Consider the following 19,025-nt stretch of genomic DNA (forward strand, 5'->3'; position numbering starts at 1 on the left):
GGTGCGTGGAATACACTGCCTGAGTCAGTGGTGGAGGCAGATACACTACTGAAGTTTAAGAGACTACCAGACAGGTATATGGAGGAATTTAAGGTGGGGGCTTATATGGGAGGCAGGGTTTGAGGGTCGGCACAACATTGTGGGCCAAAGGGCCTGTACTGTGCTGTACTATTCTATGTTCTATGATGATGGATGGATGGATTGACAGTCTAGAGGGTTGCTTTGCCCTGGTTGGTGTCAAGTCTCTTGAGCGTTTTTGGTGTTGCAATCATCCAGGCAAATGAAGAATATTGTATCACCTGCTTGTAGAGTGTAGAAGGGTTTTGGGTTGTTGGGAGGTAAGTCAGTCATTCTGGGATACCCAGCCTCTCACCTGCTCCTGTAGTCATGGCATTACTGTTATTGTTTAGCTGGGGTTCTGGATGACCCTCTAGATGTTGATGGTGGGGGATGTGGTCACTAAATGCCTGAATGTTTTACTGGCAGCCTGCTGTTTAATGGAATATTGTTTGGGTGACTGCTTTTCCTTTTTGATCAGTTTGCTAACATTAGAATTGAGATTTGAGAATTTGAAAATAAATATTAATATAGAACATGGACTAATCAGCTTGTTTTTTTTTATTTGTTAGGTAAGTTTTTGAACCTTCCTCACCCATGTTCTTTAGTGAATTTGTGGTGGATTATAACCAGTTTTGATTAACTCCATTCTTGAAGAAAGTTCTTTTGTTTTTGCAAAACTGTGGCCATCACTTCTATGTGAGTGGCTAATTGATTAAATGAATCGGACAGACTACATTGACTCTGCTGAAAGAGCAGAATGGAATTAGACTTCCCCTGAAGGATTTAATCTCTTGTCAGATGATTACTGTGTAGTCAGATAGGAAAATCAATGAAGCAGTATATGCCCAGGAGACTAATCGTGTGTTGTGAAATATTTGCTTGTTATTCCAACAGCTAGAGAAGGAGTGACAGAGCATGAAGCAGTGGTCCTCAGTTCTCTGCTCCACTCTGACGAGCTGATGTAATCATCCTCTCTGTGAAATTTAACCGGAGACTCACTGTTCAAAGCTACTGAAAACTTGCCTGTTTTAATTGAACTCGTTATATATTCTGAACCAGTGTCTTTTAACTTAGTCTGTCTACTTTTCTGCCTGCCTCCCTCTGTTAAGTTTTAAGAAAGGAGTTAAATGGAAAACGATAGAACATTGAGCAAGTTGGGGCAGAATTGGCAGAAAGAGTAAAAGTTATCGTTTCAGTTTGAAGACCTTTAAAACTTGTCTTTTGGACTGACGTTTTGGTCACCTTTCTTACAATCTATATCACTTTACTTGGAATTGCTGAGTGGCAAAATACCATATATTTTGGTCTAATTACTCTCTTGTGAAGGACCTCAAGAAGTTTCCTCCATTGGGAGTTTTGCGTATACCCAAATTTTTGTTGTTATTAAGTAGACCAATACACATGGACAATGCTGACAAGTTATTCGGTTATTACAGGCTAAAGCTGCCAATAGAAATGGACCCCTTACAAAGTGACCGCTGCCCCTCCCCAAACCTGGATGCAATTGAGACCTCGGTGGAAGAGGATAGCTTTGAATTGCGCTCACGTGGAAGGTAATGGACTTGCGTCCTCTGATGTACAGTATGTTGCAGCAGAACCTTTCATTATGCTGGGCCTTATCATGATAATTATGTGGATTGGTAGAATAACCTTGACGATAGAGGATTGTGGGAACTCTGATTAAAATATTTCACATATTAAAAGCATATGATAAGAGTAGGGAATGTTTGCTTTGGATGTATCTTTGCTTTGGCTCAGAAATTAAGAATTGTGGAGGAAGTATTTGGGTCACATAACATGAAAGCTAATCCTTTAATGCAGCCATTGACTCTTAATTCCCATTTTTGCTCTTCCCACATTCCCATCAATTGCTTCGGATTCTACCTCTCACATACACACTAGAGACAGCTTACAACACTAGGTAGTGACCCTGACCTCTGCTGCATCCACCACTTAAACACACACAAACTGCTGGAGGAACTCAGCAGGCCAGGCAACATCTATGGAAAAGGGTAAACAGTTGACGTTTCAGGCTGAGACTCTTCAGGACTGAAAAGGAAGAGGAAAAGTCAGAGTAAGAAGGTGGGGGGAGGAGAGGAAGGTGGTAGGTGAAACCGAGAGAAGGTGAGAGGGGGTGTTGAAAAGAGCTGGGAAGCTGAAGGGCTGGAGAAGGGGGAATCTGATAGAGGACTGAAGACCATGGAGGAAAAGGAAGGGGAGGAGCACCAAAGGGAGGTGATGGGCAGGTAAGGATATAAAGTGAGAGAGGGAATTGGGAATGGTGAAGTGGGGTGGGGGAAGTCAATCACCTGAAGTTCTTTATAATCTGTCCCTCTGCAGTGGTATAGAGGATGATTTTCCTAAACCTTGGAGCAGGGTTTAAACGCATAACTTGCTGCTTTAGATCCCCCTGTTTACCCAGTGAGCCTAGAAAGATAGGTGGTGTTCTACTGATGCTGGAACCTACACTGATGTACCAATTTACATAGACATGGTTACAGAGGCTCTTCAGGTTGCCGATGACCCGACCTATTGAATTCCAACTTCACACACATTCTCCCATACATTAAGCATTTTTCAATCTGATAAGAACAATAATAAAATGTTTAGTGGTAATTCATTAATGGCTGGGGACAGATTATATTTTATAGGTTAAATTATGGGTAGTGTTAGGGTGATTAATCAATGAAATTAAAGAATTATAATGCAATATGATGTGAGTTACTGTAGAAAATGGACGTTTCTGTCTTGTTGAGAACAGTCCACAAGTCAATTTCTCCATAACAGAACCTAATGTAACCTGGGACTGTTTGTCTTGTATATCAGTAACTTTGTGGAGGGAGCCAGACACTTCAAACGTGTGTGTTAACAGAGATAACGGAAACCACAGTGCATGAGAATACTCTAGTTAAATAATCCACTGTTTGTTGGCATTCTGCTCTGTGTTTTAGAGATGTCAAGTTAAGTGAGTCCCTGAACTCTGATGACTTCAAGAAGTTTCACCGTGGATCCGTGAGTACAATGCAGGGAAGGCTCCTGGGCTGCACCTTTCATTCCACGAGCCTCTACATTCAACTGGTCGACCTCCAGAGCTTCCACCACCTTCAACAAGACTCAACCACTAAACGCAGTTTCCCCTCATTTTCCCTTATATTCATTCCAAAGAACTGTTCCCTTGAAACTATCTCATGTCCAACCATTCCTCTTCTCAGAGCACTTTCCCTACAACTATAGAGGATGCAACGCCTGCCTTGAAGGAGGGGAAGGGTTCAGGGAACTGCAAGAAATAGATGAGAATTCATTGAGGACTGTCAACTGATTGGCGGGGGGTGGGTGGTGGGGAAGGTAAAAGAAAGACATCCCAGAGGTACTGGTGTGGAAAGTTTCATTATCAGAATAATCATGTATTCAGCTAGAGCAACATTGAGAATGGAATGGAGTCCTTATGGGAAGAAGAGTGGGTGGAGATGTGATTAGGTTAGTGTAGTTCATGAATGTCTATTCTCCCCTAACTCCTCATCGTTCCCTAATCATAGACTGTTGTGATGCTGATCTTCTGCCCCACTGCCATTGGAATTAGCTTATTTTTGTCACATCTACCAAAATACTGTGGAAAAACTTGTGTTGCATACTGCTTATACACATGAAATCATTACAAAGTGTATTGAGCTCGAATAACATTAAACAATAACAATGCAGAATAAAGAGTAAAGGAGCAATGCAGGGAAACAAAGTACAAAATCGTAACAAATTGGACTTATCATTCTGCATGTCATGACATTTATTGTTTTGTGGCAGCAGTACAGTGCAATATAAAAACTATTAGAAGTTACAATAAAATATATATTTAAAAAAAAGTAGTACAAAAAGAGAGCCAAGGGTGAGGTAGTGTTCATGGGCTCATGGTCTATTCAGAAATCTGACGCTGGAGGGGAAAAAGTTGTTTCTAAAACATTGAATGTGTGTCTTCATGATCCTCTACCACCTCCATGCTGGTAGCAATGAGAAGAGGGCGTATCCTGGGTGGTGAGGGTTCTTAATGATGGATGCTGCCTTCTTGAGGCATTGCCTTTTGAAGATGTCCTCGAAGGTGTGGAGGCCAGTGCCCATGATGGAGCTGGCTGAGTTCACAACCCTCTGCAGTTGCTTCCATTCCTTTGCACTGTCGCCTTCATACCAGATGGGGATGCAACCAGCCAGAATGTTCTCCACGGTACATCTATAGATATTTGCTAGACGTACCAAATCTCCTCAAACTCCAAATGAAATATAGTCACTGGTGTGCCCTTTTCATAATTCCATCAATATGTTAGGTCCAGGACAGATCCTCAGAGATGTTGACTCCTCCCAACTGTGAGGTCAAGAGTACATCTTAATGTACCAGTGGTCCATTTAAGAGTCTGATAGTAGTGGGATAGAAGGCTGTCCTTGAGTTTGGTGGTATGTACCTTTTTTGTTATCTTCTGCCCAATGGGAGAGTGGAGAAGAGAGAATGTTCAGGATGGGCAGGGTCTTTGTCTACACTTCTTGCTACCTCAGTAAAGCAGCAAGCATAATCAGAGTCCATAAAGGGGAGGCTGGTACAGTAATGTGCTGAGCTGTATCCACAGTTCTCTGCAATTTCTTATGATCACACACACAGCAGTTGCCATACCAAGCCATTTTACATCCAGACAAACTTCTGAACCAGTTGCCTCGTTCACCTCCCTTTCTCGATGGTGCTGCCATGTTCTCAAACTGCTAATTCTACTTCTTCCGTTATTGTCACTAATTTTTCATATTGCAGTACTGAACACTTTTCATTGTTTTGAACTTATTGCAGTATTTATTGTAATTGTCTTGTACACTGTTTTTCCTCTGAACTTTCACTGAACCTTGGTGTATATGACAATAAACTAACTCTCACGTAATGTAGAACAGACATGTTCCTTTCTCACCTGTCAGTAATATTATACTTTCAAAGATTTGCTTCAGTGTTGATAGAGAATTTAATTCATGACAGAATCAGGCGGTGGAGTGGTTTTCGTGATTTACTTTCTAATTCTTCCGACATCTATCATTGATAGATTATTAATCCCACAGCTTCCATTGCCCACAAACTGAGCTCTTTGTAAATAATTGTCTAGATGCTTCATTTTACCTGATTACGTCTTTCCAATGTACTAGCTAAACACAGTTCCAAGGAGTCAAAGCTAAGCTCGAATAAGACACACGACCATCTTCAGAACTTCCTGAGGCCAAGGTTTCTTGAGCTCAGGACCTAGGCTGGTGTGGTCTTCAGATGAGTCATGAAGCTGAGTCCACATCTGAAGATGTGAGTTTGCATGGCACTATTTGAAGAAAATCAGGTCATTCCTCAATAGTTGTTATCCCTCCAGTGCTAGCACTGAAATGGTGGTGATGTCTTAAAAATGATAAAGTAATATTAACAAACTAATAATCTACAGGCCTAGACTAACAATCCAGAGATCTGAGTTTAAATCCCACGACAGTAGTGGTAGGATTTTGAACTTAGTTAATATTTCAGAACAGCATCTAGTCTTAAAATAATGACCACAAAAACTGTGGGATTGGTTTAAAAAACCATTTTGTTCAGTACTGTCCTTTAGGAGATAAAATCTGCCATCCTTCTGATCTAGTCTAAAGGAGACAATTGACGCTCCTTATGTAGTTGAGTCCAAAATGACCCCCGGACTGACTTTGCATGCTTGGCGATCCACGGACTATTAGCAGTGGTGAATAAATGATAGCCTTGCCACTGACACCTGATTCTGAATCTTGAATAAAATGAAGATCTGTCTGTGTGCTGTACTCTACCCAAGTTGGTTACAAGACAAGAAAAATCACTGTTGGTTGTGAAACATTCTGCTGCCTATACAACTGAAAGTCTCACTTTCTTTTCAGACAATCAAAAAGTACAACTCTCAGTATCACAAACTCTTCAAGGATGTCCCTGAGCAGGAGACATTGAGGAAAGGTGTGTTTCGTATGTGAGTTACTTTTTCTGATGTGCTGACATAGATACTGACACTAGGTGAGCTCACAGAAACCAATGTGTGCACATAGATAGAGAGTTAAAACACTGGCCATTGATCAGTCCTCCTCTATTGCGAGAGCTTTCCTCTCGATGAGATAGTGAAATAAAGGCCAACATTACATTACAAATTGACTCAAGTATTAGCAAGGGGGTTATTACTGAAGGGCACAGTACCAAAAGAATATTTTAGCCTATTTGCTCAGTCATACACATATCTGGATTATTGGTTGATACTGCTTTCTTTTAGAAAAGTTCATTCTTGGATACAGAATCGGCTTAATGGAAGGAGTCAGAGGATGGGAGTAGGGATTTGTTTTTTTAGATTAGAAGCCACAAGGATTAGTGCTGGGTCCACTGTTGTTCGTCATCTGTTAACTTAGATGACAACGTTTACACCATTAGTAAATTTGCAGATGAGATCATGATTGGTTGCGTTGTCGACAGTGAAGAAAGTTATCAACGGGAACCAGTTAAACTGAGGTTGTGGGACCAGGAATGGCAGATGGAGTTTAACTTGGACAAGTACAAGGTGTTGTATTTTGATCAGGACAGGGCCTGGAGAGTGTTGTAAAACAGAGGGCCTTGGGGGTAAAGTACATAATTTCCTGAAAGTGGTGACACAGGTAGATTGCATGAGGTGTTTGACATGTTTTTTCTTCTATCAGGACATTGAGTTCAAGAGTTGGGATGTCATGATACAGCTGTACAAGGCAATAGTGAGACCATACTTGGAGTGTTGTGTGTATTTCTGATCATCTAGTGTAGGATGAATGTCATTAAGTTGGAAAGATTCATGAGGATGCTACTGGGACTGGAGGGTTTGAGTTATAAGGAGAGGCTGGATAGTCAGAGACACTTTTCCTTGGGATGAAGGAAGCCGAGAAGTGACCTTTCAGAGGTTTATTAAAACACGAAGGGCATAAGTAGTGTGAATTCTCAAAGACATGAGAAATTCTGGAAGCAGCACACTCAAAATGCTGGAGGAATTCAGGAGGAGGGGACCCAGAGTGAGATGTAGACAATTGAGAAGAGGTACAGGGCCAGAGTGGGGAATAGAAGGAGGAAGGGGGAGGGGATTTTTTTTAAACCAGGAGAAATCTACATTCCTGCCATCGGGTTGGAAGCTACCCAGATAGACTTCCTCCACCTCAGGGTGGCCTCATCGTGGCACAAGAGGAGATCATGGGCTGACATGGCAGAATTGGAATGGGAATCATAATTAAAATGTTTGTCCACTGGAAAGTTCAATCATGGTCTTTTTTTTCCCCCCCAGGGGAGTTTAAAGCTAGAGGGTACAGGTTTATGGTGAGAGGGGAAAGATTTAAAAGGGACTGGAGTGGCATTGTCTTCACACAACGGGCGGTGGGTATACAGAATGAGCTGCGTGAGGAAGTGGTAGAGGTGGGTACAATTATGTTAAGATATTTGAATGGGTTCATAGTCAGAGAAGCCTAGAAGAATATGAGCCAAGCATAGGCAAATGGGAGCAGTTCATTTGACAGCCTGGTTAGCATGGATGAGTTGGGCTGAAGGGCCTGTTTCTGTGTGTCATTGCTCCACAGCTTGTGCCCAGTCCGCTCTTTACTCCTGTGATGGAAGGTGAGGTGGAAAAATACCTGCCCTGTCATTGAACTTCCTGTTGCTCCCACCTTTCCAGCTATGTGAAAGACAGGTGTAAACTGTGGCTGTCTGCAGGCAGCTAGGTGTTGATGGAGAAACATTCACAGGCACAAAAGATAAGAATTGTTGCTGTGTAAATAACTTCAGAATGAGGAAAAGATTGATAAGGCCAAAAAAAATCTTTCTGGATAGGGTTCCAGTCAAATGCTTGTCTACTTTTAAATGCCAAAACGTCTTCAGTCTGTCCCTACAAGCTGAAGCTACACTGAGTGGCCATGTACAACTCCCTGCTCTTGAATTCCAGCCTAAACTCCTGACCTCCCTCATTAAGAGGTGCCTTGCTGAGCAAAATTAGCTCTCCAACTATTTACTTTATTTAGAGATGCAGCCCTTCCAGCTCCTCAGGCAGCACTGCCCCACAACCCCCAACAATCCCGATTTAACCTTGACCTGATCGTGGGACAATTTACAATATTCGAGTAACCTAACTGATATGTCTGGAGTGTGGGAGGAAACCGGAGCATCTGGGGCGGGGGAGGGAAACACGCATTCAACGGGGACGACGCCAGAATTAACTCCAAACTCTTGACGCCCTGAGCTGTCATAGCATCGCACTAACTGCTACACTACCGTGGCGCCCATCTGTTCCTTTATTTTAGTGAAGGTTGTAATCTAACCCCATCTCTCTCAGAGCTTTTGACGACGAGACCCTCCCCATGTATTAGAAATGGGAGAGCCATAACCTATGGAAATATTTTTGATGACCCTTTGCCATCTTTTTACTGGACAGTACCCAGGTCATCTAGAACCTCCAACTGAAGTTAAAATTCATTTAACAGCACTGAGATTTTTTTTTTTGGTGCTTGTGGAGTGTGTTAGAAAATTTTAGGCGCTCCCAGCAAGAAAGACCCTGGATCCCTGGAGCAGAGTCATATTAGGTTCCTCCTGTACCTGAGTATATTTGTAGTTTTCTGCAGTTCATCCATTGCAAGGTTCAACATGTTGTGCATTCAGAGACATTCTCCACACCACTGTTGCAATGCGTGGTTATTTGAATTACTGTTGCCTTATCAGCTTGAACCAGTCTGGGCATTCTTCTCGGACCGCTCTCATTAACAAAATGTTTTCACCCATAGAACTGCCAAACACTGGATAATTTTTGTTTCTGCACCATGGAAATCTCAGGAAATCAATTTCTGTGATACTCAAACTGCAATACTCTGTCTGGCACCAACAACCATGTCACGGTTAGAGTTACTTAGATCCCATTTCTTCCTCAGTCTGATGTTTGGCCTGAGCAACAACAGAATCTCTTAATCATGCCTGCATGCTTTTATGCATTGAGTTGCTGCCACATGATTGGCTGATTAGATATCTGCATTAATGAACAGGCTTACCAAATAAAGTGACTACCGAGTGTAGAACATCTATGAACCTTTATTAGGTAGCAGCAGGTAAATGCTTGGAAAGTAAGTTACCAGGAATGAGGTTGCAATCAGAGTAGTTGTGATCTTTTTGAAAGGTTGAGTAGACTTTAAAAAAAAATATATATCCCTGGTGATATATATATTAAAGAAGAGTTAAAAATTCATTGCTTGGTCATATAGTAAGATCAAAGACAACTTGAATTCCTTTAATTTAAAAAGAAATAATCCAAGGAGTTTTGTAGGAGCATTATCAGACAAAACTGACCATGTCGAAGGGGATGTGGTGACTGGGACTGAACCCTCGGTTGTGGGGAGGACCTCCTTCAAGGTACGGAGATTAAGAGGTCAATGGGTGAAAGGCAAGGTTGCAGGGAAAGGGTGAGTGAACAACTTTAGAATTCTCTTCTGAAAGACTGTTTCTAGGATCAGGGAAAAACGTTCCATTATCCAAAATGGGTCGTCCCCTCTGAAATATTACTTGTTCTGCTCAACGCTGTGCCTCTAAGTCAAAGGATTTGTGTTTGACTGTTTCCCCCCCGTCCCTTCTGTCTATCCAGTCTACTCCTGTGCTCTCCAGAAAGACATCTTAATCCAGGGCCGTCTCTATATCTCAAGCAACTGGGTATGCTTCTACGCTAATTTCTTTGGAAAAGATATTAAGGTATGTGATCTATGTCTATGATGTTCAGCTCATTTTATGACTATTAGAGCTTGACTTATGACCACAATAAATCACTCTAAGTATTCCTAACGATCATTCTAAGTAGTTCAATGATTACTAAAATGAATGGTGATTTTTCTTAATGATTTGTACTTTACTAAAATACATGGATGAGAAATCACAGTCTATTTTTTGACATTAAATAGGGCTGCAGGGCCTACTCCAATGCTGTTTGTGAGAATCATGTAAAGACAACAGTACATTACAATACATAATAAAAACTATAAATTACAATAACAAATATATATAATTAAATAAGTAGGGCAAAAAGACAGAAAAAGAAATACTGAGGTAGTGTACATCGGTTCATTGCACATTCATAAATCTGGTGGAGAGGAAGAAGCTGTTTCTGAAACATTGAGTGTGCATCTTCAGGCTCCTGTACCTCCTACAGAATGATAGTAATGAGAAGAGGGCATGTCTTAGTTGAATGGCATCATTAATGCTGGACGCTTCCCTTTTTGAGGTATCACCTTTGGAAGGTGTCCTCGATGCTGGGGAGGTTAATGCCCATGTTCAAGCTGGCTGAGTTTGCAACTTCCTGCAGCTTTTTCCAATCCTGTGCAGTGGCCCCTCCATAGCACACGGTGATGCAACCAGTTAGAACGTTCTCCATGGTACATCTGTAGAGATTTGCGAGAGTCTTTGGTAACATACCAAGTCTCCTCGAACTCCTAATGAAATATTGTGCTTTCTTTGTAGCTGCATCAATATGTTGGGGCCAGGATAGGTTTTCAGAAATGTTGATTCCCAGGAACTTGAAACTGCTCACCCTTTTCACTGCTGATCCCTCGATGAGGACTGATGTGTGTTCTCCTGACTTCCCCTTCCCGAGGTCCACAGTCAATTCCTTGGCTTACTGACATTGAGTGCAAGGCTGTTGTAACACCACTAAACCAGCAGATCTATCTCACTTCTGTGGTCTTCCTCATCATCTGACATTCTGAAAGCAATAGTATCATCAGCAAATTTCTAGATAGTGTTTGAGCTGTGTCTAGCCACTCAGTCATGGGTATAGGCAGAGTAGAGCAGTGAGCTAAACATGCACCCTTGAAATATGCCAGTGTTGATTGTCGGTGAGGAGGATATGTTATTTCTGATCCACACTGACTGGTCTCCTGATGAGGAAGTCAAGGTTCTAGTTGTAGAGGGAAGTACAGAGGCTCAGGCTTTGGAACTTGTTGATTAGAATTGAGGGCATGATGATGTTGAATGCTAAACAGCAGAGCCTGATGTAGGTGTTACTATTGTCCAGGTGATCCAAGATGAGTGGAGAGCCAGTGGGATTGCATCCTCTGTAGAACTGTTATGATGATAGGCCATTTGCAGTGGGTCCAGGTCCTTGCTTAGGCAGGAGTTGATTCTGGCCATGACCACCCTCTCTAAGCACTTCATCACAGTAGATGTGAATGCAACTGGGTGATAGTTGCTCACCTTGCTCTTCTTGGGCAGTGGTATGATTGTCACCTTTTTGAAGCTGGTGAGAACCTTTGACATCAGTAGCGAGAGCTTGAAGATGTCCTTGACCGTTCCCACCAGTTGGTTGACACAGGTTTTCAGTGCCCTACCAGGTGCACCATCAGGGTCTGGCACCCTTGCAAGGGTTCACACTCTCTTGAAAGATATTCTGCTGTCAACCTCCGAGGCAAAAGATCACGGGGTCTCCGGGTGCTGTATGGATTAAGACTGGTCTAGTTTTATTCTTTCTTTCAAAGCAAAAATTAAAAAGCATTGTGCTTATCTGGGAGTGAAGCATCACAACCATTCATGATGTTAGATTTCGCCTTGCAGGAAGTAATGGCCTGCAAACCCCATCAGAACTGGTGTGCATCCGATTCTGTCCCTAACTTCAATTGGAATTGTTTTTTTTTTGCTCTTAAAATAGCTTTCTGTAGATCGTACCTGAACTACTTGTATAGTTCTGGGTCACTGTCTTGAATGATACAGATCTAATCCTCAGCAGACTACTAATCCCTGGTTCATCAATGGCTTTTGGTTTAGGTATGTCTATTAGGTTCTCAAAGGCACGCACAGATCTTGGTGAAGTCAGTGACCACTATGGCATAATCATTTGGATTCAAAGATGAATTCCTGAATATTGTGCAGTCCACTTGATTGCGAAGTTGCTTTGCTGCACATTAACCCAGTTTTCAACGACACAGTAGGTTTTCGGGATCTGTGTGATTTGTTGATGATCGTGTGGAGTCAACTTGAGTGAATCCAACGTGTTTGGCAGATAGTATAAAATTTCACACAGTGTTACACCTCACCACGTGTGGTTAATGTGTGGAGACGTGCTGCCAGAGAAAGTTGTGGGATCAGTTACAGTCACCATGTTTGAGAGGCATTTAGACAGGTACTTAAATAGGCAAAGCACAGAGGATACCAGTTAACACAATCTGCTGGAAGAACTTAGCTGGTCAATTAACATCTATGGGAGAGAAAGGAATTGTCGACAGGTCCTGCTTTGACCTGGAACGTCAGCAGTTCCTCTCCTCTCGACTTGCTGAGTCCCTCCATCAGATTGTTGCCTCTTAAACATGGTAATTGCATCTGATCTGCAGAATTGTGTCTCTGTAGAAGGATACAATCCTAATATGGGCAATTATGATTCGTGTAGGTGGGCAAAAAGTACATGGTGGCTTGTTTCTGTGCTGTATGGAACTGATCATTGACTATTGAAAGGCCTAGATAGAGGGTACAGAAAGGGTGTTTACATTATTGGAAGGGTCTAGGCCCAAAGGGCACTGCCTCTAAATAGAAGGACATCCCTTGGGAACAGAGATGAGGAAATTCTTTAGCTCGAGGGTGATGAAACCACAGAATTCATTGCTACAGATGGCTGTGGAGGGCAAGTCACTTGGTAACTTTGAAGAGGAGGTTGATAGGTTCTTGATTAGGATTCATGTGAAAAGTTACAGGCAGAAAGCAAGAGAATGGGGTTAAGAGGGAAAGTTCATCAGCCATGATCAAATGGCGGAGATGACTCAATGGGCTGAATGGCCTAATTTGTTCCTAAATCTTATGATTTTATGATTCTCCGGCACTTGAAATGTCTTCAGTAGATCTGGAGTGAGGCTTGTTACATGACACAGGTAAACTCCAATCTGTCCGTTCCATCTCCCTGTTTGTTCACCACTCCATACCTGAAACATAGGACAGATGAAGAAAAGAATGAGCTGTTGCTGTTTCCCTTTCAGGTCATGGCTTCGGTTACCTCGGTCGTACTGGTCAAGAAGCATCGGACAGGAGGGCTTCTGCCCAATGGACTTGTGATCAGGACAAGCTCAAATGAAAAGGTGGGGCCAAACATTGACTCTAGACCATGCCTGTGTTAGGTGGGAAGGGAGTGCCCGACAGAGAACCACACCTTTAGTAGCAGAGATCATAAGGAAAGTGGGCTGCAAGATTTCCTCAAACCTCCTGCCCCCCCATGTGCCCAATCCCTGGTTCCTACTGGCAAATGTGCAGTGGGAAGAAAGTTGGCCTAATCTAGCAGCACAATTCCCACAGGCCCATTTTCCCTTGGCGGTTCTGCACATTCTTCAAAAAATGGCCTGAATTGTGACTAGTGCTTAAGTTATGACTAGACAATGGGGTGACCCGGTGGGGCACCCTTTGAGAGAAGGGTAGTGCAGTCTGATGTGACCAGAATGAATATTAAATTTTCCTGAATGCTATTGGTATCGCTTTGCTTTGGAAACTGAAGTAGAAAACCTTAGTTTATTAAAGAAGAACGATGCGTAGCAAAGCAAATATAGCTCCTCCTCATTTAACGAAGGACACTTTTGATGGCATCATTTTTTGGTTTATCTGCCATACTTGTGCCTCTCGTTGTCATTCTGGAGACGTGCAGTCCTTTCATCCCCCACCTCTTCTGCTGTTTGTTCTTTGTCTCTGATCCTGGAGACGTGCATTTCTCAGCTCCTTTGTCTCTTCCTCTCTCCTCCTTCTGTGCCTGTTTTTATCATTCTGGAGCCGTGCAGCCCTTTCATCTGCCGTCTCTTCAGCTCTTCTGCTGTTTGTTGTTTGTCTCTGATCCTGGAGACGTGCATACCTCTCCTCCTCTGTCTCTTCTGCTCTCATCTTTTTTTGTCCTGACTCTTTGATTTTGGAGTCGTGCGGCCCTGGCCTCATCCGATTCTTGTTCTCTCCCTCTCCTTACCACTTCCCAACAATGTTTGGTGTCATCTCTTGACCATAATGTCCCCCTTCCCTTTCCACGTGGCATAATTAGGCTGACCATTTTTTTTTACCCTAATGCTGGGTAGAAGATATGAAGCACTAACACCAAAGGATGCTGATTACTCTTGATGATGTGGTGGTGCTCTCCTAAATGGACGTGATATAGTCACCGCTGTCCTTTGACTGCAGCAAAGGGTTTGATGGGTGTCTCAAAGTACGTCATTACAATAAGATTTAATTATCTCTTATTGATGGGTGGCAGTTAGATCTGTCCCAATCCTGCACATGCTGATGGTGATTAGCAGAATGTTGCCCGTCGAAATAGAGCTGCCCTGTCCTGCCCTTTTGCTCCAGTAGGTGTCGCTGCTGAGGCTGGCCGTGCACATGCGTCGGGCTGTCGCGTCCCGATTTCCATGATGGCCAATCGGCTCTTGGTTGAAAGCTAGCCTGTTGATTTTTGGCGAATGAGCAATTTTATACGAATATATAACCCTGAACTTTGCCTGCATTCTGTAAGTTAGGGCATTTTAAATCGATTTAGCCAAAAAAAGTGGTGCTGTAATGCACCATTTGCGCTAACTGGAGGTCATAAACAGACAGAGCATGAGAGTTTTAGTAGTATATAGATATGATTGGTATATTATTATACACCTAGATCAAAAGATCTGCAGATGCTGGGAATCTGAAACAAAAACAGAAAATGTAGGAAACTCTCAGCAGCTGGTACTTTAACAATATGTAAAAGGCTTTTTGGCAGGTGCATGGCTAGGAAAAGTTTATTTATTTGGGCCAAACATAGGCAAATGGGACTAGCTTAAATAGAAGTTTGGGTTGACTTGGACCAGTTGGACTAAATGGCCTGACTCCATGCTGTATGACTTTTCTCAGAAAGAGAAAAGTTATTTCGTTTTGATTATCTCCGTCGGTTCTGATGAAACATTCACCTTGTCTCTCTTTCCATAGATGCTGCCTGACCTACTGAGAATTAGTTTTTATTTCATCATAAATGTCTGCTTTTCTACTCTGTTTTTTGAATCCCAGGATACTAATTGTTCTACAGATCAATCCCTCAACATTTGCATGTACCCACAGGTCCAGCGAATCGAGCACATCCTTGGAACATTGCTTACCAATAGTCTGTTATTTGAAGGGTACAGTGGTTGGAAGTGTAAAAAAAAAGGATGAAGGGAAAAGTGACAGTTCGTGACAGACAAGGAAACCGAGGAATGTTCCTTGTAAAAATAGGAAGAGATCATTCAGCACCTCCCATATGTCCATTCAATAAGAATGTGAATGATGTCTTACCCCATGCTGCTTTCCTGCATTAACTCATTCCCTTAATTATTAAAGTAACGATCAATTATTGGGAGCTCTTATCTCTTGTGCCTGTAACTTCTTTACTCTTGTACTCAAGTCCTTTCCTAATGAGGGCCTGTATCTAATAATTTACTGCATCTTTCAACAATTTGTATACAAGGTCCATCTGATTTTACAAGGGGAGCCAAATTCCCATTTATTTCTTTTGGTTTTGGAGCCAACCAAAAGTATTTTACTTTTATTTTCATTTAGCTTTAGGAAATTATTGCTCATTGATTTGTTTATTGCAGCCAGACCAGAAGTCAGAGAAGATGGGGTGTGATCATCATTAGGCTTAACCAAGGTGTGCAATTGTGTATCATCTGGAAATCAAGTTTATGCTCTCTAATGATGTCTCCGAAGGGGAGCATGTATAAGGAGAAGAGTAGGAAACCAAGACAGCTTTCCCAAGCAATGCCAAAAGGTACTTAGTTAGAAAATTGGTCTAAAGACAGATGAAAGATTTTCCCTCTAAGGTATATGAATGAAACCAATTAAGGGCACTATCAGAGAGGCCAATCCAGTTCCTAATGTAATTTAGGACAATCTAGCCAATTGTGTGGAAGGAGGCACTTGGATCTGGAGGAATTAGAACTGAGAATGTTGTCATCAGTGCTGAGTCTAATGTCACTGACAATTTTGGTAAAGGCTGTCTCAGTGCTGTGGTTTGCTTTAAAAGCTGACTAACTTTTCTAGAATATTGTTTTCATTCGGAAAGTTGTTGAGTTGGCTGAAAATGACTTCCTCAGAAATCTTGCCCACTGAGGGAAGATTTAATATAGGTCCGTATTTAGCTGGTACCTCAATATCAAGGTTTGGCTTTTTAAGTAGGGGTTTGACAGCTGCAGTTTTGAAGGCATCTTGGAAAAAAAACTCTAGTTTCAAGGGATGTGTCAATAATTTTCCAACGAAAGTGAAAACATTATTAAGAGTCTTTTAAAAGTTTGGTAGGGTGATGATTGAGACAGCAAGTAGCTGGTTTATTCTTTTACAATCTTGTAGAGTTCTGAATCAGCAATATTTGAAAATTTTAACAAGATTGCGCTCTTTTTAAGAGATTACCTTTAGAAGTTACTGGTATCTGTAGCTATACTCTTACTAATGGAAGTAATTTTTTGATTTAAAAATTCCTGACATTTTGTGGCAAATGTTTGACTGAGCAATTATAGGCTGGAGCAGGGTTAAGCAGTTAGTTTATAGTTGAGAACAGTATTGCTGCTATTCCCTGTAGTAATCTTGGAAAAATCGACTCTTCTTGCAGAGCATATATCAATGTTAAGGGAGTCTAGTTTTTCCTTAAACATTACAGTGGACCCAGTCTTCTTCAATCTTCTCTCAGCTACTATGCATGATCTCTTGAGTTTGTGGACCATGGTGACCTTTTACTAAGCAAAAGGTAAAGCGCTGAAGAAGAAAGAACCTAATAGAGGAGAGTGGGCCAGGGGAGAAAGGGAATGAGGAGGACATGGGGGGGGTGGGGTGTGTGGAGGTGATAGGCAAGGTAGGAGAAGTGACAGCTAAGAGGGGAGCTGGAGTGGGAATGGAAGGAGAATGAAGGTGGAGGGGAAAAATTACTGTAAGTTAAAGAAATTACGCCACAAGGTTGGGGGCTACCCAGTTGGAATATGAGGTGTTGCTCCTCCAACTTGAGAATGGCCTCATTGAGGCAGTAGAGGAGACCTGGACTGACATGTCAGAATGGGAATGGGGATTGGAATTAAAATGGTTGCATTGGGAAATCCTGCTTGTTGCAGGAGTGAAGGTGCTCGACAAGCGAAGGTACTTTTCATAATCTTAATCGAGTTTCACCGATGTAGAGGAGTCTGCGCTAGGGGCACAAGATGCAGTGTGCTGGCTTACCTGCTGAGTTCCTCCAGCATTTTGTATGTATTACTCTTGATTTTCAGCATCTGAAGAATTTCTTGTGTTTATGTTTTGTATCTTCTGCCCGATGGGAGAAAGGAGCAGAGAGAATGTCGAGGATGAGTGTGGTCTTTGATTATGCTGGCTGCTTTGCTGATGCAGTTAGAAGTATCGACAGAGTCCATGGAGGTGAAGCTGGTTCCTGTGATGTGGGTTAAGCACTGAGGATTTGTACTCTGTTTAATAAGCTTCTCTACTCTTTCCTGCAGTACATCTTCGTCTCCTTCATCTCGAGGGACAGTGTCTACGATGTGTTGAAGCAGGTCTGCTCACACTTACAGGTAGGGTCTCAGTTCAGTTCGTGCCCTCCGTCTCTGCCTAATGTGCAAGTGACTAGTCAAGGAGGGGAGCCACCTTCTGGTTCCAGTCCACATCTATGAACACACAGCTGGGGGCTGGCACTGGGGAAATGTGACCGACTCTCCAGTAAGAGTCATGCCACATAGATCCCACAGCACCGCTTTGAAGAATAGGGTGTACTCCCTGGGATCCAACCCATTATTTATTCCCTGTAGCGCAGATCAGCCAGTGGTTGTCATGTTAATGGTGGGGTCTTGCTGTGTGTAAAATGACAACCTCTATAGTCAAAACAAAATTACAACTGGGCATACGTTGAATTGGTGTGGTTTTTAAAAAAAATAAAATAAAATTGCTTTTCTTGTGTCTTGTAAAAGACACGAAGTGCTCTATAGGTATTGACTATAGATGAACTATGGTCATCTCATAACTGAAATTCTCTTGCACGTTAAACTATAAATACAAGCTTTCTTCTCTATTCTCACTTTATTAATGGCTTTGCCTTCAGCAGCTGAGCCTGAAGCTCTGGGGTTTCCTCTCTAAATGTCTCAAACCCTCCCCCCCACTTTTTTTTTCCCCTCCTTTAAGACACTTGCTCATCTGCCACATTGCATTTGAGCTTGTTACTATAAACTGCCTTTAGGCATTTCATTATCATAAGCATGCTATGCCTATACAGTGTATGTGTTGACTTGGAATATTTGAAATTCCTCTGTGGTTTCAAGTTTATTGTGAGAAAGGTTTCCAGTTCCTATGTGTTATCTTCCATTTTGCTGTTATGATCAACGCAATGTTAAAGAATTGATTTATCTTTTAATGGTTACCTCAGTAGTGAGACAGTCGACCTGCAAGCATTAGTACTCAATGTCAGCGGTCCCCAACTACCGGGCCGCAAAACATGTGCTACCGGGCCGCGAGGAAACCTTTCCGCATTCCCTGTCACGCCCACTATTGAGCCATTATGCACGCGAGGTTATTATGCACCGGAGGTCATTACGCACGCGAGGTCATTACCCACGTGTCATCCATGTCAGCGCGGGAAGGAGATCAATTCCTCGAGCTTGCAAATGACGGCGGGCTGAAAAGTATGTTTGACATAACGTCTCTGGCATTCTGGATCAAAGTCAAGGCTAAATATCCTGAGATAGCCACAAAAGCACTGAAAACGTTGCTTCCATTTCCAACATATCTCTACAATGAATGCAACGAAAACTAAATTGCGGAATAGACTGGACATAAGGAACCCCCTTCGAGTACCGCTGTCTTCCATCACCCCTCGATGGGACGATCTCGTTGTAGGGAAACAAGCCCAGGGCTCCCACGGATTCAGCGATATTGGTGTGTTGCAATGATTTTATATGTTCATACGGGGAAAATATGTGCTGTGTGTTTAATATCC

General features: G+C 42.3%; 1 protein-coding gene across 11 annotated transcripts in view; it reads left to right on the forward strand.

The window, feature by feature from the left end:
- The window catches only part of gramd2aa (GRAM domain containing 2Aa), a 54,015-nt gene that overhangs the window by 20,680 nt on the left and 14,310 nt on the right, over positions 1-19,025 (forward strand). For all 11 annotated transcript variants that reach the window (XR_010020896.1, XM_063070918.1, XM_063070917.1 and 8 more), the window contains 6 exons: positions 1,497-1,613; positions 3,012-3,072; positions 5,965-6,037; positions 9,702-9,805; positions 13,066-13,164; positions 17,539-17,610. Coding sequence is in view for 10 of the 11 variants with exons in the window: in XM_063070918.1 (XP_062926988.1) it covers positions 1,497-1,613; positions 3,012-3,072; positions 5,965-6,037; positions 9,702-9,805; positions 13,066-13,164; positions 17,539-17,610 (526 nt within the window). In the remaining variant the exon portion in view is untranslated. The remainder of the gene's footprint in view (positions 1-1,496; positions 1,614-3,011; positions 3,073-5,964; positions 6,038-9,701; positions 9,806-13,065; positions 13,165-17,538; positions 17,611-19,025) is intronic.

Source organism: Mobula hypostoma, chromosome 18 (genome assembly GCF_963921235.1).
Source record: "Mobula hypostoma chromosome 18, sMobHyp1.1, whole genome shotgun sequence".
NCBI lineage: Eukaryota > Metazoa > Chordata > Chondrichthyes > Myliobatiformes > Myliobatidae > Mobula > Mobula hypostoma.